The sequence below is a fragment of the Megalops cyprinoides genome, chromosome 12 (genome assembly GCF_013368585.1).
Source record: "Megalops cyprinoides isolate fMegCyp1 chromosome 12, fMegCyp1.pri, whole genome shotgun sequence".
NCBI classification, from domain to species: Eukaryota; Metazoa; Chordata; class Actinopteri; order Elopiformes; family Megalopidae; genus Megalops; species Megalops cyprinoides.
The window spans coordinates 17,456,022-17,482,214 of record NC_050594.1 but is presented as its reverse complement, the minus strand read 5'-3'; the positions used below and the strand labels follow the sequence as shown (position 1 = coordinate 17,482,214).

Genomic DNA, 26,193 nt, shown 5'->3' with positions numbered 1-26,193 from the left:
CCCTGAGGTACCCTCGGCTATTAGTTTCTGGAAAACTGCGGGAGATGATTAGCTGCTGGAGCTCATCTCAGTCTGCTTGGCCAGTAATAGTATGCTGCCTCCCTGTCCACTGCATGGTGTCGCTGCTTTGCAATCAGGGCCCTTATCTGCACTAAGAATACTGTGGCAGCGATTGTGAGCAGTTGCTAAAGGAGGTAACGGTCCCCCTACTCACTTATGTATTTTCATTGCATCTGTTGGGATTTCTGCCAAGGCCAGGGGAATGTTCACATCTCAGGTGCCTCTACATCTAAATGCAAGTTGATTTAAGCTGACATGTGACTAACATCTAGGAACATTGGTTTAGCATACATCTGAAATCATATTCCAGGTACAAACTCATGAAGAACATCCAACCATAGAAGTATGTATTTCTCACTGCACACATTTAGCATATGCTCAATTTGATCTTAGAATTCAGATAGATTACATACCAGCTACAGCTATGGGATGAATAATGTAGGGTTAAATCTCAGATTTGACCCAACACTCCCCAACATGCAAACATTAGTTTTATTTATAAAACATTAAACCCAGGTTTAGTACAATCCTTTATTTCCTGGGCAAAACAAAAAGAAAATCAGTGTTAGAACGTGATGTGGTTTGTGGTTCTTTTTCATTTCTGAAAGCTCCCCACTTCAAAGCAGGAGCTGTGTTACTGGTTTGCTCTACTAGCACTTATTTTGAACTAGGAGAGAGCAATGGACACATACTGATTCTGACAAACGTACAAGAATCTGAATAGTTGCGAACACAGCAGAATCTGCTGAGCTTCAATACAGGACAGGGAGCATTTAAAACACGTAAGGGGCTGTTTTTGGCAAGGCCACTCTTAGGCAAGAACTTCCCTCAAATGACATTTTCAGAAGCGCTTCCTTCCATGTTGAGTGATGGATATTTGCATGGTGTGGGCCACTGTCAGCAAATGGAAAATGCTTTACCTGATGGCGAAATAATCGTTGTGGCAATTACGATTTTAAAGCGCAGCAATTTTGTGTGTCACGGAAGGCTGAAATTCCAGCGTATCAGCCTGCAAGAGTGGTTCAAGCCATCAGATATTTCAGCGTTTCTCCATCTGCGTTTGCTGGGATGACAGAGATTCTCAGGTTGTGGAAGAGCCCGGGGGCTCTGTGGAAGTGAGCTCTCTGCAGTTCATATCTCGGGCTGAGTTATTTTCATTTTCACCCATCCTGCTGAGCTGTATTGGACGTCCATGGCGGTCTGGGTTTCTGAGGTGCTTGCCCTGGCTAAATGCAGTAGAGAAGCCACAGTACAGTCTGCGATTGGCCATCCAGCTGTCAGCGCTGGTCAAGGACGCTTACTTCCTGCTCTGACATCATGTATGATAGATATGCTCTCACGCATACAGTAGTTGACTAATCAGTGTCCATTTTTTAAGCGAGAATCCCTTACTAACAGTCCTGGTACTTATTGGTGTTGGACCATTTCGTGCTTCAATGACATGCACATGGTCCCAGCGGTGCATCAGTCCAAGTACTGAGATCCACATATCTCATTTCCTTGCATAATTTTCCATCTCTTCTTGAGGAATACGATGTTAAAGCTGTCAAAACAGCAGTTAACAGTATTCTGAAATAAAATGGTTACACACAGCAAAGAATATCACAGTGTATTTCAGATTTCCTCTGTTTAAGAGATGATGTCACAAATATATCACACAGAAGGGCAGAGTCATGGTCATTTTCATTACATTTAGCTGTATGCTGAGGTCTTTCATTTGTCATGAGAATAAACCCCATAGGTAAGCAGTGTGAGCCACGGGAGGCCTGCCTAATGTCTGCTTTAGGCAACCACACAGCAGGAGGGAGGTTTGAATTTGGAGAGGAGTATGAGTTTGGACTCAGGAAGAGGAGGGGTGAGACTTTAATGGAGGTAATGGAGGCATTGGCTTAGCTCTTTAATTGCTGAAGGTGCAGTGGTGAAAACCTCTGTGAAATATTTCGAAGAGCCAATGTGCCTTCTCTCGAAAACGGTTCCAGCTCCTCTCTCCCTCTCTCGTAAAAATACTTGTGAATTCCAGGAGTGACCGAATGTAATTAGTGCCACGCTGGAGGACGCGCCTGGGCTTCTCTCCGTGGCCAACGTGTTATTTACAGAGCTCGCCCAAATATAGCTTCCACCGACTCAAGGCCTCACTCCTGCCACTCCTGCGCCCCGCCAAACATCTTGAGCGACAGAGCCCTGCCCTAATTGTACAGCAGCGGTCCAGCAGCTGGAGTGATGGAGCAGTTCGTGTCCAAACTCAACACATGAGATAATGACCACACTGCACACCCAGGAGTGGGCTACCGAACAAGCTGAACACAGATGCAGTGAGCTGCTGAACACTGAACTCGGATGCAGTAAGTATCTAAATGTCCCACAGGCCCCTGTGACAACTCAGCCCCTGAGCCCCTGAAGTTCAGCCCTTGAGACAGATGTGCTTAATTATAAGAAAAGAGATCAGCCAAAGAACATCACAACATTTATGGTGAATTTCTGAAGTAGAGGAACTTTGTGGACTTTTGGCTGTGTTGCTTAGGCATGTTGAATCCTCTGTGTTACTTCCTGGAAACCAGTAATTTTAATGTTTAGTTTGGTTTTGCAGGACTCCTTTGCACTCTTTCTCATCAAAGGTGTAAACCTTGGACTGAGCAGCCCCATAAGGAAAGCCAGTTTTCTTTGGATATCTTTCTAAACATTGCTTCTTCTGAGACCAGCATCTGTTTGAGATGGTTGTGAGAGGGAAGTCTTTGATTTTCCTTCCTTGATAAATCAGATGCAGTTGGAATCAGTAGGATTGTGGAGTCAATAACTAATCTCATTGATTGATTTGGTTGGCAGATGCCACTCTCCAGGGGCATTCACAGTGTGTACATGCACATATGTCCCATGTCTAAAGCAGAACAAGCATCATGGACTCATGACAGTCCCCATGGTCCTTGGAAATCCCTGAAAATATTTTATTCAGTGAGGAAGGTTATGGAAAATGGTCAAGCATTTCACTGTTCTTGCAAAGTCATGGCATTCTTTTGTATTTTACAGTGGGTGAAACATGTCCCAATTTCTTATAGACATAAACTTTATGTCATTTACCATCAAGACTATCAATCTGAATGTATAGATGTTGCTAACAAAGTGACTACCTTGCCAGCTTTGTTGATATTTGCTGCCAAGAGCATTTGAAAGTGAGTCCATGTAGATGTAAAATATTAACAGTAATGCATTTCACAAGGTATTTCACCCTGCAATTCCATCCTCCAAACAAGCCCAATTTCACAGGAATTTTACCATTTCAGCAATAAAAATGATCCTTGAATATCATACATTTATCCTTAAAACGTCATTGAACAGTCATGGAAAATATAATGGGATTAGAATGGGAACCCTGACAACAGCTGTGTCGAGCTGAGGATTAGACAAAACAGCTTGCAGTCATCAGTCTATTACTCCAGGTTGATGGTCAAAACAGATATGCGTAATAACAGAGACCGCTTGAGCTCTGAAAGGTGGAGGTGGATAGGAACATAGAGAATCACTGAGGATGCTCAATAGCATTTAATGTTAAATCAACCTTTTGTCAATGTAACAATGTAGGAGTTACTTTAGAAAACACTATGTATCAATGCAGTGATATAACAACATGTAGTTATAGCAAATTTGAAAATGTGAGCTGTTTGGTTGGTGGAATTACGTAGATTACATTAAAAGATTCATAGATCTGAATAAGCCTAGCATTACCCTTCACCTCAAACCACCTTACGCAGACCTTACTTCAATCCTAAATCTGACTTGAAATCAACTGCAAGTCTAACCGCAAATCAATTCATGCACCTTATGCTGTGAAGTTGCATGGTGAATGATGAATGGTATTTTATGTGGCACTCAAAGCATGGTGGAAGGTGGAATAGCTCACCTCAACTACCATGAAAGTTTACCACACAACCAATTGATGCAGGGTAGCCATTTTGCTCCAGAATGCTCACTACACAAATCAGTGGAGATGAGAAAGACAGGAATGATTTAGCCAGTTAAACTCAGGGAGTATTAAATCCCATAAACAGATTTGGAATTTGGCTAATACACCAGAGAATCCCTTAAGTGTCAGGGGATCTTTAATAACTTCAGTGAGTCCAGACCTGGACTTAACATCTCGTCTGAAAGACAGTCTTCTATCACCCAGTGCCTTTGCTCTGGTGCATAGGTCTTCTGCTTGGTCAATAGATAAACCAGCCCCCTGCTGGCCCACTAATACCACTTACAGATGCTGCTCAGTTTTTCCGTGAGCTTTCCCATCCAAATACTATCCAAACCTGCCGCCATTTAGCTCAGCCAGCAGGCAAGAAAAGGTCAAAGGGTGGCATGGCTATTGGCTCTGGTATACATTGCTTATACAGTTACGTAGCACCTGTTTGCAGTTGCATAGTACTTACATATTTAACTGCAGTGCAGTAAAAAAGTACATGGCAATTAATATAAAATGTGACTAGAAGTTCCAGTTGAATCCATTCCACATCCTCCTCAGGATCTCCTCAAGCAGAGTTCCTGAGCGTGTTTTGGTCAACCGAGGGCACTATTTATGGGTGCTCAGGGATTCTGCCAGCAGCCTTAATGCATGACGAAAGTGCAAAGGCCCTTGCCAGCGACAGTGGCGCGTGCTTGTCCGTCCTGCAGCTGGGATCGGGAGTGGGCTAGAAGGGCGTGACCCGCAGGCTAAGCCTGCCCTGAAATAGATCCACCACTGTCAGAACAGAGCAGTGTCCCTGGGCCACGTTCTCTTTGTGTCCTGTCCATCTCACTAACTTATCTCGTCGTAACTGCTAATGGAGGATGAGGATGCAAAAGTCGCACCCATCACTCAGTGATTCCCCTTTTACTCTTACTGGATCACATACCCAGGTGTTGCATACAGTTTACCAATTGAAATAAATACAGTAATGTACATACATTACTGCACAACATACAGTAATATTCACAATGACCAAAAAAATAATCCCCGTCTTCCACCCACTACACATTATGGTATATTCTTGTATGCTTAAGGTTATCTGGAGGAATCCAGCTAAGAGCCGTCAGGCTGTATGGGTAGTGACTGCTGCATAATGATTGTTCTTGGTCCCTCTCCACATTAACGCTAATGCACATAATGAGCGTGACCTTTGAGTACAAACCGCGCCTGCAGTGGCTGACCCGGAGCTAGGGCCTTTCCTCTCCAAAATTAGCCTCCTCTGAGCAGATGTTTGGTCTCACCCACAAGCAGTCTAATTTTTCAAAATGTCATGTAAAAACTCTGGTAAGAGAGCAGAGAGCTGTTCTGGACAGGCCTTGCATTTTCTGCTGTGTCTCCCTGTGCTCTGAGGTCTGCCCTATAGCCATTGATTAAATTCACAGTGACTTTATGGATATATCCTTTTCCCCTCCTGCCTGTAATTGAGTTTATAGCGCATAGAGAGGGCAGGCTGTGTATTTCTGTTGTATTTCAGAATTACAGCGGCTATCCTTCCCTCCCTTTGTCCCCCTCGGGGGGGGAACAATGCAAGGCACACTTTCTGCTGGGTTCAGGTCACATGTCCTGCTGAGATAATGAGGTCAGCAGTGGAGGCACCTGTGGAGGGATGACCGGGTTAGCTGAGAACATCTGAATCGGACACGGGGACAGAGTCGCAAGCCTGCTCTTGGGTTACAGCCCTCTGTGGGCAAAGTAGATGGGGGTGGGGGGTGGTGGGGGTTGGTGTGTTTCCCAAAACAGAGGGCAGGCAAGAGGAGCCTGGCATCATGGGTGTGTATCTGGTTGTGTGTCTCTGTGGCGGGGCTGTGGGGGGAGAGACATGCAGGTAGGGTAGGGGGTTAGCTTAGGTTCCTGTGAAATGAAGTGTTTCTGCCTTTAGAGGGAACTGCATACGGATGTGGAAATGTGCTGCTGGGCCTGGCACAGCAGATGGTGATTTCAGCCCTCTATGTCTCCGCTGTGGTGGGACCCTATGGGCATAGGGGGGGTGTCAGGGGTGCAAAGTTTCCCCATGTGCTTCTAACTGATGGAAAATTTGTCACCCTGAGCTGAGGCAGTCTGAGAAAAAGCTTCAGTTCTCATATGACATCTATGGTACAGTACTTCTTCTGGCCTGGGCTTGGGGATGTCTGGATTTGGGACACAAAAAACAACCCGAGAATGAAGAAGGCGCGTATGTCGACACTGGCTGTAATGTCTTGGCGTGCTATTTTTGTTTATTTGTTGTGGAGGTAGTTCAGTGCCTTTCAGTTGACTCATCATCTCTGTTCCCTCTTAGTCAAGAATGTGCTACAACAATAGAGTGGCTCACCCACGCAGCAGCGTGCTCGCTGCAGCTCTGTGGTTCTCCCACCACACGCTGCCCAAATGAAGCCCTTAAACGGCAGAGCTTCACTCACAGCACAGCATAGCGAAAGGCAGTCTTGGCGAAACAGGCAGACTGAAGTCTTTATGACACAGACTGTGTCCTGCTGTATCATGTGATGTCATGGCTCTCGCGAACAAACATGTCAGGAATGAGGCTTTTTACATAGCAGAGCCGAGGCTGGTTTCCGACTTGTTGCTCTCCCAGGAATTCGTTGAGGTTGGTTTTCGCAAGATCTGTATCCGAAACGTTCCCTGGTTTCAATCAGGATTTTCCAAAAATAAAAAACAAAATTCCACAAACTTGTTGCCATAAATTTCCTATGAGGTCATTCGTGTTACTGGTAAACTTCCTTTAGTCACTTTCAAAGGAAGGAATTTAACAAACACCTAATTTCTTGACAATGGTACTTGATTTTGTTCATTGTGTTCACATACATGCACAGGGCTTTGTGGCATAATAATGGACAAATATTGAGATCAAGCATCACCAGGAGTAAATACAATCCACAAATGGCCAAAAGACAAGATGCTGGCTGCAAAACTTTATTGTTAAGTATACGTTTACCTTTGCAATTACATTTTAACTTCTAATGGGTACTAATGTACAACTACATTGTATCCACAAAGTATTACGAATAAGGTAGAACTGGATTTTGATGTCTGTGGAATTACGTCTCAATCCTAGCCATGACCTCATTTCTACCCTTTACCTAAAGTGAAATCCTTCTTCTTACCTTAACCATAAACCCAGCCACAAATTAGCCATAACCCTGTTTAATTACACCACGAAATGCATCAGTGTGAAACCACGTAGCAGTTACGTGCTCCCTGTTACATTGCTGTCTCTTTTACAATGCATTATCAGGCTCACAGAAACACACCTTCGTGATATCCTGCTTACTTCCTGAAGTCAATGTGAGATCATAGCTGGCTTTCTCAGCTTTTCCGCCGGGTTTTGGTTTGTTTGCCTAGACAGAGCATTTTGCTGAACGTGTCTGATTTGTTGTGGTCTGGGCTGAAGTCTCCTTGTTGCTGGATCTTGTGTCCAGATTAGGCTTTAATGCTGCGTTTGTTAAAATACAGGTTGCACGTGCAGTGTTGCATTTCAGGAAACAGCAATGGATGGTTAAGTTGCCATGCTGAGCAGGCACACCGCAGGTCACATTTCTTTCGCCGACCTGCGTGCGGCAGTCAGAAAAATACGCTGTTCCCTTGCCGTGAGAGATATGAGAAGGGGATTTAATATGTACAGAACAGCATCTGTGGGAACAGACAGCACGCTTGGCACAGTCAGACCTGTTCCTCCTCTGTATTGACATGGAAGCGCAGAATAAATCATTGCTGTTGGTAAATGACAAAGCCTCTGAGGGATTTGAAAACAGGCTCCTCCCCTGCACTGCTATTGAGTGATTGGCTGACACTGTCATTAGAAATCCTTTCTATGGTTTCCATTTGCTCCTCTGGACTTCTATAATTAACTTGCGCGAGGCGTATTGATGTTTATTTTTAGCCTGCATCTAAATATTGTTTCTACTAATCAAATAAATGTCATCCTCCCACTGGTGGGTCATTCTTTCTGATGAGTTTTAGCCTTCTTTAATCTCACCATGATCAACCCCTCGCCCCCGACATGAGTTGTTCCCCTGTATGTAATTTGTGTTTGTTTGTAATCAAAGTGGCTGGGCTGAGCGAACAGATGTGGTCCCAGATGCGGCAGCAGCCACAAACCCAGGAACGGACAGGGGACCCTGCTGTTTGTAGACAGAGTAGGCTTGCCTTTGTGTCACAAGAGCAAACACTTGCACGCAGGGCCTTAGGAGTCAGCAGGCCTCTCACGCCACTCTACCTTTACCACATGTTCCACACAGGCCTGGAGATTTCTGATGCTCACACTCCGGCCTGATGTGGCAGAGGAAGGCTTGGACCTGTCTCAGACTCTTCTTCCCTTCCCCTGTCCCCTCTGTTCCGTCTCTCTCTCTCTCTCTCTCTCTCTTCTCTCTCTCTATCCTTGAGCTGTCCCCCTCTCTCATTCTGTCCACTTTATTCACTCACTCTTTGTCTCTGTCTGTGAGAGGTAGCAGAGTTCTCTTGCTTTCTGATCCACATCTGCTTTATCAAAGGTAGCTTTTACCACCTGCTTTCTCCTGGACTCTGCCCACTGGATGGTTATGTCAGCGGCCATTCTGACTTAGCCATCACATGAAGGACAACTAAGGATACAGACGCTGCCCAGTCTAGACTAAACAGGATCGTGATAAATCAGTGGTGCTTAAACATTTTCAAGATGCAAATAAATGAAGCTGCTGAAACAGTGGAATCCAGTTCTGTTTCCACTCTGCTTTGTATCTTCAGATACTGAAAGTATGTGAAAGATGAAAATGCACAGGACAATGGCTCTCTGAGGGCTGAAAGTCACCATATTTCACATGTGGCGTGACTTTATACATTACTATATAAGGATATCAGCTCCTATACCGTGCTCGTTTATGAGAATGTGACAGTGTTTATGTATAGCCCTGTTTCTAGACCCATGCTTGATACAAAACTCCACTGCAAAATATTTGCCACTATTTTTTGCAAAAAGCTGCCACAGAGAAGCTGAACAGACCAGGTCACATACAGAGGAAATGGCTGGACTGTGTTCTGGTAGGTAAGTTAATGTACATCAGCTAGTGTTCCAAACCCTTTAAGTGCAGCTTTACCAAGCTCTGCTTCATCTCTTTATCTAGAACTTTTTATCCATTTTGAAAACTGAAAATAATTTTCCAGGGTTGAAGAACAGTATACACATGAGTTGAGTTCTGAGGCAGTGTTATGGTCTTCTCAAGGCTCAGACACTGAGTTCTCTGGACACCTGAGCAGCACCCAGGATGATCTCCAGCAACTCCTATCCAGATGTAAATATTTAGTGTTTTGTGCATGGCTTGCAAATGCAGTAAAGAGATGAAGGCCATGGGCCAATCCAGGACTGGATGAACTCAAAGGAAGAGAAGATAACAACAGACCAATGTCTATCTGGGTCACAGACATATTGGCTGCACCCAGAGTGAAGGATATAGGCAGCTACTCTGTGCTGTTGACAGGACTTTTCTGAAAGGTGGTGGCTGCCATCTTTTTATTATTTTATTTTTTATAAAGCTATTTAAATTTTTCTGGAGTGTTCACCTGTGATATTACAGTTAAATTTGCAGAATTTACAGCAGTTAGTCTGCTGAATGAGTGTGTGGCTCACTCTGACGGGTTCAGACAGCGTATTTTATTCTGTGGTCCGATAAAGAGATGGTGCGTGCCAGTGGAGCTTACGAGGCAGCACAGGGCCGCCGTCATGAATTCACCCTCCCCAGTCTAGACACCTTGAGTGACAAGGGCTAATTCTTAGCTTATTTTTGGAGTATTTCTTGTTCATCTGGCTAAGATTCTAAACATGACTGTATTGCTAGTCTCAACACAGGGGTTGTCTGACGTTGCAGTCTGTCATGGTGATATTATTAGCTCTCTGGGGCTCTATGCATTCTCTACAGTGTGTTCACCAACCTCAGTGAGCGCACAGCAGGGTCACCAATGAGTCAAGCACTCACTTTGAAACACTGACTCACATCACAGTGTAACACTGGGGGGGGGGGGGGGGGGGGGGGGGGATGGTTGAAAACAAACAGTCAGAGGTTTCTTCATAATTTTCCTGAAAATATGCATCTATAAATCTTCCCAATTGTAAAAAAAATAATAATAATAATAATAATAACAGAAGAAAGAAAATGCATGGTGGTAGGCCTTGTGGCCTGATTATTGGGTTACTCTGCAGAACCAAAACCAGGCATGTCACTTAGACTGATCTGAGCCCAGTTTGGACCAGAGTTTTTCCACCTAGGGCAGGGTAGTCACGCAGAGCCTAGTGAGAGGCCCAGCAGTGCGGGGGCCCTCGCCTGAGAAACCTCCACACAGAGAGCATGTGTTTCCCTTCAGCGGTAATCTCTCAAAAACAAACAGCTGTCAGGGGTTTTCCCCCGTTTGCAGTTGCATTTGTACGCACTCCTGTCATCGGTCCACGGCTGCAAAGCAGCCGAATGGTGAATTGACATGTTTCTGTCTGGAGTAACTTCAAACATGTCAGTTTCTCTGCCTTTGGCTCAATAAGGAGTGCCACACGTAAGCAGAGGTATGACACTGTCATGCTTTTGTCAGAAATCAATACATAGTTGCCAGTCAGAGATCTTTAGTGAATAGAGAGGCATTTTGTATTTTGATGGTCCTGTCTCTTGTCGTGTCATAATGTACTGTAGAGACAGATTGTCGGTAGGTCAGTCATGTGTGGTTCCCTAGGTCCTCTGTCACCCCACTGCCCATTAGTCCCTCTGTGGGTGATGGCTTGTCTGTCAGTGTCTTTAAGCACATACTATGTTCCTGAGGTTTCCGTCTGCAGGTTTGCGTGAGTGACCCTGACTGTGATGCCCATGATATTCCAGACATACTGTACTCCCCCCTCTGCACCCGCCTCCCTCCAGACACGGCTGCAATATTTGTATGACCACAGCGGCTGTGGTTGTCTTTGCCCTGTTAGTTTGCTGTGCCGAGATCAAAGTTTGTTTTTCCTCTTTGTTTTTAATTTCATCCTTCCCAATATCTGTTCATCATATCTGAGCTGAGAGCAACTGAGGAAGAGCCGTCTTGCCCCCTCTCCCGCTCACAGTCCGAGCGGTACCCCAGGGCCTCATGGGGCAGGCGTCTGTGTATTGCCGCAGCGCGTCCTAATTTACTGGCTCTCTGGTGAACAGAAACCCCGGGGTGCGTGTGTACCAGGGTTTCTCACGTTATGCTATTCATAAACTATGTCAGGAATCTAAATCTTGCCTGACTGCGCTGAGATCAGTCTCCTGGGCAAGAGCATGCGAAAAGGCGAAGTAAATGATACATGCTGTACATCTCATCTGTACTGCTGCATATCAGGCAACTGAGAAACCGCAGGAGAGAGGGGGCAGCTGGTTGTCACGCAGTCTATATGATGAAATGCGCCATGCGTCAGAGAGCATGGGCTGACGGGGGAGACTGGACTCCAAGTTAACCAGGGATCCAGCTGTGCGGAACGGAAGCACCAAGGCACAGCTATGCCCAGGAGTTTGTCGGTGCGATTGCCCGGAAAACAGTTGCCCTGCCCTCTCATTTACAAGGTGCACATGCTCTCTGTTCCACCAGTGTGCCTGCTAAAGCCATTTGGAGGTGAAAAATTGAGAGGGGCATGGTGCAGCAGTGGGATGCCTGTATTCCCGAGCGCTGTTTATAGCCTCGTTACGCTAGCGCTAATTCCATTGCAACACGCTGTGATGACGGATGTTCTGGCCATTTGAACCACTTTCTTTGAATCATTAGCATCTGCTTGCAAAGTGGTTCCTCTCCTTCGTGTGTTGGGAGTGGGCTCCCTGTGACTCATTACCTGCAAGAGCCGATGTTCCTGGTCGCCTCCTCATCGGCACCCGTGTGCCAACATGTGCTCTGCTGGTGGTGATTGCCTTAGTCACCAGCCTGAGCTTGTTAACTATCCAGGGATAATGACATGAAGATGAGTAGTAGAGGGGCATGGCCTCAAGGAACACTAAAGATGAGAGGTCTCCAGTATGAGTCGTGCTGCTCTGGAAACCCTCAGCAGATTATCTCTGCTCAATAAGTGCCTACATTCACTGGAGCAGATCACCCAGGCAACAAGCAAAGAAAACAGACTTGTAATGGGTGAGCACCAAGCCAGAGAGAAACCTATCTCCTGTCACACAAATCTTCCCCTGTATGTTCTTCAGACTACTGTTCTCACCCTTTTCATTTGTAAAGGTCATTTTCAACTAAAGAATTACACATCTGCTTATGTAAATTCATTTGAAATGGCAGTTTTTCTGTTAATATTTCTGTCTGCTGACATGTAAGAGCGTGGCACCAGGTTTGTAATTATTTAGCAGTGGGTGACCAGTGTTTTTTGATGCGGTTCCAATGTTCCCATCTGCGCGCCAGACCAGTGTCTGCTCCGTTTGAAGCCGGACCGAGCAGAGAGCGGTGCTTCTTCTGCTGACACCCCTAGACCAGGCTTTCCCGTGGGAACGCATCACAGCCAAAAAACACTGTCACGAATAACCTGTTTGAACGGCGACTGCAGTGGTGGGGCCCGCACTGCACCGCGGCTTTGGCTTGGTCGTTTGGTCCAACTCGTGCACTCTTTTCACTCCCCAGGGCCGGAGCTGTCCATGGGCCGGCAGGAGGCATTTGAGATCTTCAGGAGAGATCATGAGGACAGCGTGACCATCGATGACAACAAAGCCCTGCTCAAGCAGAGGTCAGTGGTGGGAGGAAGAAGTGGGTGATCAGTGGTAAAAGTGATGGTCTAACATCGTGCTCAGATAGAAGTGAGTAGCAGGGGTGAAGAGTGGTTAGTGAATTTACGTTTGAGCCGCTGGGTGACGGGGTGGAGTAATGGAGTGGGCACTAGATTCTGCATGCAGGTTGTGGGTTTGAATCTTTGGTGCAGTGCACTTGGAAGATGGGGCAAGGTACTACGCTTTACCCAGTAAAAACTCAACTGTGCACAGGAAATTGGTTGCAGATGTAACTTTGAAAGCATTGTTGATTGCCCTGCAAAAGGATGTCTGTAAAACATGCCAATGATGCCCTATAAGCATGTTAATTAGGCTGTGCCATGTAGTGTACGACAATAACCAGTCCTTGCCCAATTCACATGGGTCGGAGTCAGGACTGCTTGGAAAGGGACAGCTGTAGAACTGTCTTGAGATTGGGTGGTTATGATACGGGAATCCATTCGTTCCTCTGCATGAAATGAAAACCAACAAAAGAATGCCTTTTGCCTTTCAGTCTAGGAAAAACTGGGGGAAATCTCTTCAAGGGTTTAATAAGACCTTAAGGGTATATTTTAATGACCCACTCAGAGACTATGAGGTGGCTCAGGCTCTACCTCCTGCAGGTGTCTGTGACTCTCTCCTGTGTGCATAGAGCTGCCTCTTGTCCCAGTCCAGTGTGATGGAGCTTTAAAGGTTTAGGTTTCCCTCCACTGCTGTGCTTACACAGGGTTACTGACATTACTTACACTTCTGCAGGCGTTCATTTGGACCGGGCTGCAGGGTCCACACTCTACTGCCCAGGCAGATGTAGTGATGTCGTGCTGTAGCCACCAGTCCGCAGCTGGGTGTTCCCCGGACATGCTGACTGGCTGTCTGTTGGTCCTTAATCTTGACTGTGATTTGTCACCATTGTCCTTCTAACTTGGTGTCTCCTTAGATCCCTACTCTGTTTCCCTTTTTTTTTCTGGCTTTGTCCTATTGGCTGTGCGAATGTCCCCCATGTCTCTCTGTCACTGTGGCTCTCTGAATGATGTGTCCCTATGCAGGTTCGCTGAAGCCAAGGCCCTCGGGGAGCAGGTGAACGACGCCAGGAGCAGAGTCAGTGAGTAGCCTGCCAAGTCCACCTAAAACCAGAACCTTGTGTGTGTATGTGTGTGTGTGTGTGTGTGTGTGTGTGTGTGTGTGTGTGTGTGTGTGTATGTGTGTGTGTGTGTGTGTGTTTGCTGTCATTTTCCCTTGTTACTCTGTGTGTTCCTGTGTTCTTGTGAGTAAATATCTGTTGTGTCCCATATGTGTGTGTGTGTTTTTAAGACCTGTCTCTCCCTAGTCTCTAATTATTTATGCTCCTGAATTGTGAATAAATAACAAAAGCTGGCTGTTAACAGTACTCTATCATCATCGTCATCATTACCCTAATGGCAAACAGGCCTCCTGCAGCTCCCTGTTTATCTACGTTCCCAAACTCCCCGGACCATACCACCCCCCCCCCCCCCCCCCCCTCCCCGCCGGTCGGCTGCAGCCGCTTAATGAACAGATCCGCGCCGGGTCCCGTCCCCGCAGTGGCCCGGGAGAAGTGACGATCAGCACATTCCGGGCCTGCTCCAGGACAGGAGGTTCTGTTTTCCACCCACTTCTCTTCCGGCACCGCGAGTTTTACTGGCCCGGATCAAGCGGTTTTATGGATGTTCCGTAAGCACAACCCCTGCACTTTTCTGCGTAATGTCCCTGACAGGTAGGCTTTCACTGCCAGGCGGCGAGAGATGAAGGGCCCGGAGCGTTCCTCAGGAAGCACCCCCCCCCCACCTCCACCCAACCCCCCCCATTCAAAACACTAACTGGGCCGCACGACTCCGCCGCCAAAGTCTTTCCCAGTTTGCGGGGGGGGGGGGGGGGGGGGGGGGGGGGGCGGTCTATGTTTTCTCTTTTGGAAAGCGTATATTAAGCGTGTCCAGAGTTGCTTTGTAGCTGAGAATTTGACCTTCGCAAGGACGAGCCTGAATGCAGTTATCGTGTGCCCTCCGCCTGCTTACATGCCTGCTTCACTCACTCCCCAGAAGGCCTGCGATCCCTGAGCGCTGGTATTCGTGTGATTCTCGACCACAGTGACATTTGACTAAATGGTACAGTCTGTTCTCCGATGGCAAGGCAGTTGCGTTCCTGAAGAACTTCTCTTTATGGAAACAGTTGCGTTATAATAACCATTGATTCAACAGGAATTAAGGGTTTCATGGGGTACTAAGATACAACAGGTATTAAGGGTTGGGTGTAGCGTGGATGCGGGAAGTCCTCTTGCAAAAATGATGTCATGTGGTCTTTCATTTGAGCTTTTGTTCAGGAGTAATAGCTTTTCTTTTCTTCACTTCCACCTGCACCACTACCAAAACACTCCTTATCCTTGCCACTCGTTGTAATTAAAATCAACAAAGTTGCGTGCAAAGTGAGACAAGTAATATAGAAGAAAGCACAGTCCATTATAAGGGAGATGAGTATGCAGGCAGAACAAAGACTGCAGCGTGTGGCTAGCATCTGGAATCACCCAGCAGCAGCCCGCCTTGTGTGGTGCTACGCTGAAGCAGCCACACAACTGCTTGGTCCTGCTCATGCAACGTAGTTCTGGTTACTCAGTCGCATGCCCAGTTTGCACTCGCACGATGTTCCCTAGTACATTCATCACGTTCTGAAAACAATTATAGCTGAACGGATTGTGTTTGTGTTTTTATGTGCTTAATTATTTTTGCTCCCTTTCAACATTGTTCCTCCTGCCTTTTCTCACGTCAAAGCCTTTGAGCTCACTCTTTCTTCTTGAGTACCTACAAATGAGTCCATTCAGGGAAAGTGTGTCATCTGGGGCGGCAGCAGAGCATCTGACTGCATAGCCACCGCTGTGCTGGAGTGATGACAGCACCGGAAGACCAACAGCTGAGAAAGAGAGTGTGTCCCAGCCAGCGTATCCCATCATCCCCTGCTCACAGTAGCATGCCATTATCGTATTTACACAGCAGAGGTTTACTTTTGCCATGCAAGTCGTGCAGCTCCTGTAAACCAAATTAGCCAGGACGTCTTCAACAAGCCCAGCGCTAACGAGCCGTGGTCTGTAGCTCTCGGTGTACTGCTCAGTGTGCCCCCGCCCCATGCTCTAATTAACACTTGCTAATTGCGATTGTTTACACATTGTGTATTGTTTGTGTCTATAGTTTCACACTGGCTACTGGCTCTGGATGACATCACCACATTTGACATTTGCCTGAAATACAAGTTTCCCACAATGCCCTGGCCTGTCCTGTTTTGTCTGCTTAGCGTGTGTCTGAAGTCTGGTGTGTCTTTATCGGTTGCATGAGAGATGGTTTTTGAAAGGTGGTGGGCACAGGAAGTGGACATTCTCTCATTAGCTGTGTTGACAAAATGACAGACAGACTGACGCCCGCAGTTATTGTGTCCAGGGATGTACTTGCTCCCTGCATTACTTTAGAGAGGGGTTTGTTTTATGTATCTTGTTACAGTATGATGCTCTGACCAAGCAGGAAATCCCTTTGCAGAAGCCTCATTCCAGCAGCTCTGTTTGTGTTTAATCAAATGCTCAGTGGAAGTAGGTTACCCTTAAGCCTCATTGACAGAATCCCAGATTTGCTGGAAGTTCAGCCTGGAGGATGAGATAGTATTAATCAGAACTGCAGTTTGAATGTAGAGAGCAAATTAAGAGGACAGTGGAAAGAATCCAGCGAGGGATTTGAACCAACATCCTCCGGGTCAACAGGGCAGTACCTTAACTGGTACTGCACCAAGTTGTTCTGGATACCAGCAAGTCATAGAGGGAGTTGGAGCTTTTGTATTACATGCCCAGAGGTTATTTAAACTACCATAGCCCTGGTTCAGATTGAATTAAGAGCTTAGTAGCTACAATGTAGTGAGACATCTGGTAGATGGCTTTAGTGAATGTGTGTGTGTGCATGTGTGTGTGTGTGTGTGTTAGGTCAGGCAACTATGAAATGGTGGAGTGTGCCCCACACTTGGCCATGGCCAAAGGAGAGTACCCCACAAGATTACAGTTGAAATTCACGCATGTTAGCTTGGTAGTTTGGCCCTTCACCCCATTGAATGCATCTCAGACATTATACCCTGGAATGCAGCCTTCACAGCACGCTTTTCCCTCTGGACATGAGCAGTGTAAAAATGCTAAATCATCTCATTTGCAGAATATATTTATTTGATACTAATGCCATTGAATGGAAATGCAGAAGACTCATTTGTTTGCTCAGACGTATAGGGAAGAAATGGACTGATTCTGTTGTGTAACAGAATGTGCATAGTATTACATCATAGACTAAACCAGCAAACCATAGTGCAGTGGCTGAAGGTTGCATGGTTCAAACAGGCTCGTTGCACTTCACCTTTGAGGTGTGTCACACAGTCTGCTTCACACAAAATATAATTTCATTTGCAGTACGAGAGCACAGTAATTGCAGAAACGTTTTCGAAGCTTGTCGGCTGAGTTTGTAGAACAGCAGGAATAGGAGGCGGGGGTGGCAGGAGGGACAGCAAGCACAAATAGATATCACAAACCCCGACTGCGCGCCCCACTCTCTCCTCCCAGAATCCCCAGCGCCGATGTTGTTCTTGGCCCGGCATGCGCTTTTGGAATTCAGTCCTGTTGGACGGCCGCGCGTTCCAAATGGCTTTCAAAAGTGGTGGGACAGGTATATTTGTCAGAGAGCGCATGATGTATGGGCTTGGCAGGATTAGAGACACGGAGCTATCGAAACAAGCAAGACCCCGATCGTCTTTCCAGATGTGACAGGATTTACGGCCTTGTGTACCGCGTAACATCTGTTAACCTCTTCGCCTTCCCTTCTACAGCCGCCTGAAGCGCCCGTCTCTGCCGGAACAAGGGCTGCTGGGAGATGACCACCGGCAGAGGGGCGAGGGGGCGTGGCCCTGCCAAACAGACCGGGACTCCACCGGGAACACAGCCCCCGGGATGGATCCCCGTATAACTCACACTTTCTTGGCCCTGGGTCCTCAAAGACGTTTGCAGGCAGATATAAACAGCCCCTGAGGTCACAGATGTGATGGTGGAAACCCGCGGGTCTCTCCTGCGTTGGCGTCTGGTTCGTTGCGCCTGTTGTCAACTGTGGAGGCCCTGTCAGTTCGTTGGAGGCTCAGCTTCCCAGGCCTGTTCCTGTGGGTTGGGAAGTGTCCATACGGAGGGCCGCCCCAGCCGACCCAAACCTTGAATCAACGCCGTGAAGCACTCAAGGATTACGACCGTGATTATTGTTGGTATTTATTTGCTTGGCGGACTCCGGCGGCCGGGGCAACATGAAAGGGTTTGGGATGAGGCATTCTGCCGTAACATTTGATCCAGCTCCGCTGAGCTGGACAGCCTTATGTCTGCCAGGGTCATTAGACCCATGTACTAGAATCGACCCGGTGGAACCCCATTCGCTTTGCAATGCAAATTTCCCTCCCCCATTGTATAGCGCCACTCCTCAGCACAGACAGTGCAATCATTCACGCAAATCCTCCTGTCTCCCCTGACTCCAGTATACACCTCAGCATGCGGTTAACTTCCTCTGTGTCGTAAAGCTGTGGTTTCCTCCTGGAAAGCACCTCTGCTACACACAGTGCGTGTGAAGGGCCATTCTTGTAAATGCTCGCTCTGACTGCTGGTATTTCCTTTGGCCCAGCATGGTAAAAACGCAGTACAGAAAGTGTCAAACCCTCTGCAGAGCTAAGTAAACTATTAAAATGTTCTGGTGTAAAAGTTCTCTGGGGGAAACTGCTCTACTGTTGGCTGGCCCATCTGAAAAAGTAATATGTGTCAGCATATTATAAAATCTAAAATCTAAAAGCGTATATTGTAATGTATCCACATGGCATTTTTACAACTCATATACATTCATATTTATATTCATCCATATTGCTTGATTATTGTTCTGTGCATTTATGATTGCTGTCCCACACTCTCATGTTTGACTGTGTAGACCCTTCATCCAAGATGCTCATGAGTGACACATCACAGCTATTCAGAGCTGTTGGTTTTATGTCTGTTGTATAAGCTAAAACAAGGCATTAGAGATCAGTTAGAAAAGAGCAGGTATACACAGATACATACAGACACGCACACGCACACACACAAACACACAACAAAGTCATATACACCACACACCCCAAGCACAACACATATACACATGCACCACTTGTCAGTGCCACACTTTTGTGAATCAGCTCACACTGTTGCCTGACACATGAAAGCAGCATGTGAAGACAGCAGTGATATGCTGGCTGTCACTGATGTGCTCGTGAATTACGGTGAGCGCAGCGGCGTGCTGTTGTTAGAGGAGCGCATACTTTCTGGTTAGGCGGCGCCTCTGTGCCCATGTGCATAAGATTATTAATACACGCCATTGATGAGTCTGCTTTTCATTAGGGCGTGTTTTACTCCTTTCGTATTTTGGAAAAAAAAAACATTTCAGGAAACCAAGGAATTTCACTTGAGCTGGAAAGAAACCGTCAGTATAAAATTAGTCAGACTACTACTGTTATTTTTCATCTTGTGGAGTAAAAGTCAAGCTGCGTGCAAACTCATACCCTGCCTTTATATCAATGGGGGATAATGATGTATGAAAGCTTTACATATGCTCTCACTCCCAAGCTGGCCCCGAAAAACCTTGGTTATTCGTGACAGGAATGAAGGAAGGCTTGGTACAGAGAGCCATATTCTTTTCAAAACAGTGTTAACTGCTGTGTTAGTTCTTCTATTGTTCAATATGACTGTTGCGTTCAGTTTACTTAAAATGTCTGTCCGAACAAAAATTTGTGTTCAGTCTCAGAGCAAATTAGCATAATCATGTCACAAATAAAGTCAGAAGCAGACAGCCACCATGTTAAAATATTATGTGCAGAGATGTTACAGTTGTACTGAGAGAACACATGGTGTAACTACTCTCACTTGAGGTGTAGTCACCCACCTGAACCTGAAGGCTGCAAAGGGCTTGTGGGAGCTTTGGAGGAAGTAGAAATGTCAGGTCTTATTGACAACAGCACGCAGTACATTCATATTCATACAGCTCTGGATGCATGTGCTGTGCATTTTCAACCACAGGCCCTTTGCGGCCTTGTAGCAGATTCATGCGGCCGATTGCATTTAACCTCCAGGCCACAGGCATTCCCAAATATTTGTCGAGACTTTCTCCTGGAAGGCAGTTATTTATGAGGACACAGCATCTCCTAGATCGGAGAGGGTGAACCTAAAGGATTGGAATCAGATGAGGTGCCACAGGCTCAAAGCCCGACCCCCCCATAGCACAAGAGGTAGGACACAGGACTCACCAAGTGGTGTTCTCAGCAGATAAACCATAGCTTGTTAGGATGCCTGCAGGCCACCTCTCTGAGTGAACATCCTCCTAAGACTGTTTCTCCTCTGTGAGAACTGGGAGTGAGCGAATTGGGGACACAAGGGTGCTTATACTTGCACGGAAACCCCAGGAACTCCATGCAGTTTCCACACAAACTGGCGCAATTGCTCTGTATGAAATAACAGACCTACCACAGTATTCCTTTGCCCTCTGGTATGCTGTGAGAAGAGACCCAGCCACTAGAGCAGGAGCAGGGTGGAGTGGGACTTCACAGCTTCTTTTGAATCTGTGTCCTGTCTGCATGACCGTCGCCATATGGACAGTGTATATAAACTCTGTCAAACGGAAGGTAGCGTGAAGGTTATAGAGTTGCAGACTGGACTGAGACACCGCAGTAAACTGAGATGTTCTTGTTGAATGATCTGACAGATGGGCTGCAGGTAGAGTACATTACCTCTGGAAACACATGAACAGAGCGGATGGTATATAGCAGGCATACATCACATTTAAGGCCTCTGTCTCTAGCAATGTCTCAACATCAGTGACAGTGTATGTATGGCGCTCCCTCTACGAGTTAGTATGTCTTACCACTTTGTGACCTGGTTATTAGAACAGTGTGGATGGTGCTGTCTTTCTGACGAGCATAGTGATTATGTTTTACCACTCTCTGACCAGGTCATCATATGTTTTGCCACTCTGTTGCCTTGTCCATTAGAACAGTGTGTGTATACTGTGTTCTCTCTAACCATGTTCTTTCTTCCTGAACTTGATCTGAACCTCCTGAACTTGACCCGCTCTTAACCTCTGAAGAACCCTGCTGGCCGCAGCCCCTGTGTTTAGATGGACTCTTGTAGGCGTCTCTGCAGTAGAGAGGGATGCAGCCTAAGGACGGATAATTGATTCACTGCCTTTTTCTGAAGCAGGCGCCTTCATCAAGTGCTTGTTTTGTTTATGTCTGACGCCCTCCCTGATGCATTTCCCAGGTGCAGCTGGGACTTCTTTTATTGCTCTTTGGTGAAGTGTTGCATTGGCTGAAGCCCTTAACGGCAGTGTCCGATTTTAATGCTTCACCCCCATGTCCGGCCCTGTGGGCTACCTTTTTCTCTTTTTTCACCCCTTGTCCTGGAATAACCTCAGAAACAAGACAAGGTGCAGTAAGCAGCTGGTATGCGGTGTTTGTCCTTCAGGCTTATTAAAGATCCCTGTTTATGGAATGCTGTGTACAGAAACTGCATAACATGGCCACTGTATGAAGATGCATGGCACTGAAATATACTGGTGTGGGGAGGACTGCCTGAGTGTCTGCTTGGGCCCTATCTTAGGTGATGTCAGGGCCAGATTCTGCCCGCTCGGAGTGCCAGTCCCCTCAGGGTACTGTTTTCCACCACTGCCGAGGCCACATCAGGCAACACCGTGAGGAGGTAGGAATGCGAACCACCTCCAAGGCGTGGGCAGGGAGCTACAGTGGCCCGCTGCTGGAGTCCGTCTCCTGGCAGGAGACGCAAACTGAAGTAGGGTTTGGGCTGTGGAAAACAAGCAATATTCACAGCTCTGTCATTATATATACAGCGCACTGTAAATAGGCGGCCCACTTGCAGTGTGGATACCTCAGTGCATTGTGCAATAGCACAGCTCACAGTATGGGGCAGGGATACTTAGGGCATTCGGTTCGTGCACTTTGGCACTTTATTCTTCACTTCCAATCACATTTAAACACATTTCATACAACCTCACAACATTTATCCTTACTTAGAGTAAAATCATGATGTAAGAATATGAAGAAGAGCAGTACTTCAATTTGTGACTCAAATGGCAGGACAGAGCACTTTGACAGTAAGATTGAAGGGCCCCATGAAGACTTTGTTATTAAAAAAGCAGCAGATTATACAAATTCCCTGTTCTGACCTTAGCATTTCAGTGGTCTCGCCAGACCGTCTCTTAACTGCATCCCTGCTGGTCGCACTGTTGCCTCTGAGCTTGAATATACACAGTGCTGGTCCAGGGGGACACAGCACAGCTGATACCCACTCTGCGGAACAGGCCCTGCTGTGCTATCCTGGGGTGCTTCTGCTAAACACACAATGAGTGAGCTCACCACAGTGCTGTCAGACCTGCTAATGGCCATCGGTGCTGCGGCAGGCCTTGGAGCAAATAAGTAATGGCTGTGAATGCGCGGTACTCTTCGGCCAGCTGCTGTCAGTGTTATTCCTCATGCAGTGGTTTCTCTGTGCTTTCTCCATGTGTCAGCGTTGGCCCCGCCTCGGTTTAGGTCAGAGCACTCCAGCAAGTGTGTCTTAATCCCGTTATTTTTTATAGCCGCACATCAGACATGATTTACCTCGGAATTAGCTGAGCTTTATTACAGCGGCCCCCAGGGGCTTCCTAATGGTGGAGCTCCTGGTTTCCGTCAAGAGACGTAATGCTGCGCCGACCACCTGACCCAGAGCCGTCCAGCTGTAGCCCGTCCCGAAGTGGAACAGAAGGATTATCTCCAACAGTAGTGCTGAGGCTGTGTGTGTGAGTGTGTGTGCCTGTATGTGTCTGAGTCTGTTTGTGTACATGTATGTAATTGTGCAGATACTGTGTATGTGCATATGGTCGAATGTATGTGTGTGAAATATGTATATGAACATGTGCGTATGTTTATCTGTGTGTACCCATATGTATACTGTGTATGCATGCATGTGCATATCTATGTGTGTGTTTGTGTGTGTGTGTTTGTGTGTATGTATGTTTGTGTACGCATGCATGTCCATGTGCATGTGAGAGAGGGATGTACAGATACACTGTGATGTTCTGGATACGGATGTGTGTGTCCCGTCTAACACACCGCATTCTCACTGCACACACCATGCGAGCCTACACACTCACCAACACTAAGACTGTTTACAGAACGTGTCTCCAGCCATGTGGAGTATTCATTAACGGTTGCCAGACAGTTTGTATAACTGAGCTTGAAGACAGAAGCAAACAAAGTGAATGGAGTTATATATGGACCGGGGTTTGTTTTTCTCCAATGGTGTGGCTGCCAAGCATTGTGTCATCTGGTCCTGCCGTCAGGTCCGGTACTGCGTTCGTGTTCTCGCAGTTTGCACTGATGCTTAATGAAACAGTGTTACAGCTCATCTTACTGTGGAGGCTTCAGCAGCATAACGGGCCCTTGCAGCTGGACAGCTTTACACAAGCAGCTTGTCTGAACAGACTCTGTGTAGCGGTGGATGCGGACGTTTGCGTTGACAGAACGAGGTCAATAAACATATGCCAGATTTGTATCCCATGCATCACGCGCTGGTGGCAGTATTTTATCTGCATTTGTCATCGCGGCCTCCAGCTCGGCTTTGAGGCTGGAGTGTGAGTGGTAAGCAGGAAGATGACAGATTCTCTCGGAGGTCCTGTTGTGGGATGCCCCCGTGTTCCGATGGAAATGTTTAGGGGGAGCCCTCTCTGCCATGGTTCTCCGCGTGGAACAAGCGTTCGCGTTTGCCCCGCCCCCTTCCCCTGATGTCTGCAAACTCATTTGATCCCCGGCGATGCCCCTCCGCTGCCACTGAACTCGGGATCGCTCCTCTTCTTCCAGCGTGGGGGAGAGATAAATCATTTCCTCTGCATCTGTAAGCCATCCAGCCCTCTCCCCTCCCCTCCCCGCCGGGCCTGGCCTCTCTCCTCATCCTGTCTTTCCTCTCTGGGCCTGTTTCCTCCACAAGGGCATGGCATGCCTCGTGCCCTCCTGCTCCTCACTTATTCGAAGGGCCCTCAAGGGGTCTCAGATGGCCTATAGGGGACTGAAGCCCCAATGCACTGTTTACCAGGCTCCCAACAGCGTCTTCAACCTCCACGGGACTCCGCTGTACCTGGCCAGGGGGGAGGAGGGAGGAGGAGGGGGGACAAACGACTTTCCATGTGTCCCCCTGTACCGCTGCCACCAGCTTGGCGTTGACCCTCCCTCACCCCCCCTCCTGAAACGGATACATACAACTGATCTCAGCTTCCTCCCCTGTGCAGCCTTGGGACCAGATGCTCTTTCATGAGGACTGTCAAAGTGTTTAATCTAACGGAGCAGCACGCTGCGCCTCCAGCCAAACGCCTCAACAGCCTTTGGCATTTGAAATCTGCATGCGCGGTGAGGAGCAGCAGGCGTGTTTATTTGGGCGGCCTCTGTACATTGTTAGTGTATGGTAGCCATAATAAATGCGTCTTGTCTCTTGCGCGGAGCTCGGCTCGATGCTGTGGCTCTGTAAGCGTCGCTGTGTTTTAGGACTGATGTACACAGTCCATTCGGCTCTACTGTGACTGCTCAGCAAGCTTAGGCAACACCAGAGCTTCTGCTTTAATTCACACTTAGTAAATTGTTAAATATTGAATTAAAATGACATAAAATAATGGGGTAAAATAGAAAATAAAGACAAATAGAATAATATAAAAAAACTATGGTAACTGCACTGAAAGGACAGGAGACCTGAAGTCTTTAAGGTGTGAGTGTGATTGCCATCCTCAGCATAGCTCAGGGGCTCTCCACAGAGGGTTGGGGCAGTTTTATGTGCCCTGTAGGAGAGGACATTTATATACGCATGTGTATTATTTTGGGAAGTCAGTACCTGTTAATTCCTTGTGGTGCAGCTCTGTTTCAACCTCTTGTAGACTGGTGTGTGAGCATAGTCTGTCCTCTCTGTGCAGGTTTGCCTGTGTCATCTGCATTCACTGGGTCTGTACTTTTGTCAAAACATCATGTCTTTGCTTTGTACTGTCACTGTAGACAGGTAATCTCTGTCTTTTATACTTTATACTGTTTTTAGGGCCTGAGAGTATTAATGTTTATGCTTTTGATTTGTTGTAACGCATCCATCTGTCTCCCTCTCTGTCTTTGTCTCTTGTCTCTTCGAAAGTATATCGTACTAGTTGCCCTTTAGGCTGTAATTGTAAAAATCTGATAGTACTGCGTCCTCAAACAGACCTTGCTCTCAGCTGAGAACTGTCTCATTGTGGAACTGTACACATCCTGTCCCCGTACTGTCGCTGTACCTACTGTATGCACTTTTGTAAGTCGCTTTGGATAAAAGCGTCTGCTAAATAAATAAATGTAAATGTAAATGTAAATGTCCTTCTGCCCCATTCATCTGCCATTATGTCTGCGTCTAAGACATGCTGAAGCAAATGCTCCTCAAACAGAAGTATCAGTAGTTACTTCAGTAGTCAAGCAGACGAAGTAGTCTCCCTCTCTTTCTTTTTATGGTTTTGTTGCTGCAGAATGCATTGTTAAATTAATTTGTTGTTTTCAGAATTAATTCTGCCTGTGATGTGATGCAATATCCCAGTGAAGACAAGTTAAAGCTCATCTCAAACTCTCTTCCTCTCTCTCAGATGAGCTGAAGTTGCAGCTGGAGAGGAGGAGGAGGCAGACGGCAGCTCAGGGTAGGTCGCATCAGCGTCTGCATCGACAGCTCATGCACTCACTCACTCACACACACACCCATCATGCACTGCTGTTGTCAGCTCCCTGCACAGCAGGGGTGTTTGTCTCTCCTGCAGCGCTCAGGAACATCAGCTGGATTCAGCCAAATGGGCACCGCTTGGCACGCACTCTCACATGGCAACACTCAGTCCAGGAACTCCCCGATCCCATGACTCACTGCAGGGGCTGAGTGTGTGTGTGTGTGTGTGTGTGTGTGAGCCTGTGTGTGCTTCATTTTGTGTATGCATGCATGTGCATATCTATGTGTGTGTGTGTGTGTGTGTCATATCACTATAACAGATCAGTTATTTGTACTCCCCCTGGAGGGAGTTCCCTTACCTTTAAAGTGTAACTGAGGAGTGCATATAATACACCTTAGAACTAGATATCAGGTCTTAGACACACAGGATGTGGCACATGTCGCTTGAATGAAACTTAATACAGGCGGGGTTTCCAGATCCTCCATACACTGCAGCTGCCCTCTGTCACTGGCCTGTCTGCCATTACAGCGGGCTGTAATGTCTCCTGCAGGCTTTGATGAATTTCCTCAGAAAATCCTCAGAATCTGTGATTCCTGCAAACAGAAACTGTGTCAGAAACTGTGTCACCTGACCCCCCCAGCCCCATAGATTTTTGTTCATA

The 26,193-nt window shown here is 46.9% G+C and overlaps 1 protein-coding gene across 1 annotated transcript in view; it reads left to right on the top strand.

Annotated features, from left to right (window-relative positions):
* Positions 1 to 26,193, top strand: part of kif6 (kinesin family member 6) — an 80,892-nt gene that overhangs the window by 45,174 nt on the left and 9,525 nt on the right. Inside the window, exons 14-16 of the mRNA XM_036542260.1 lie at positions 12,626 to 12,728; positions 13,794 to 13,849; positions 25,461 to 25,511. Coding sequence (XP_036398153.1) covers positions 12,626 to 12,728; positions 13,794 to 13,849; positions 25,461 to 25,511 — 210 coding nt within the window. The remainder of the gene's footprint in view (positions 1 to 12,625; positions 12,729 to 13,793; positions 13,850 to 25,460; positions 25,512 to 26,193) is intronic.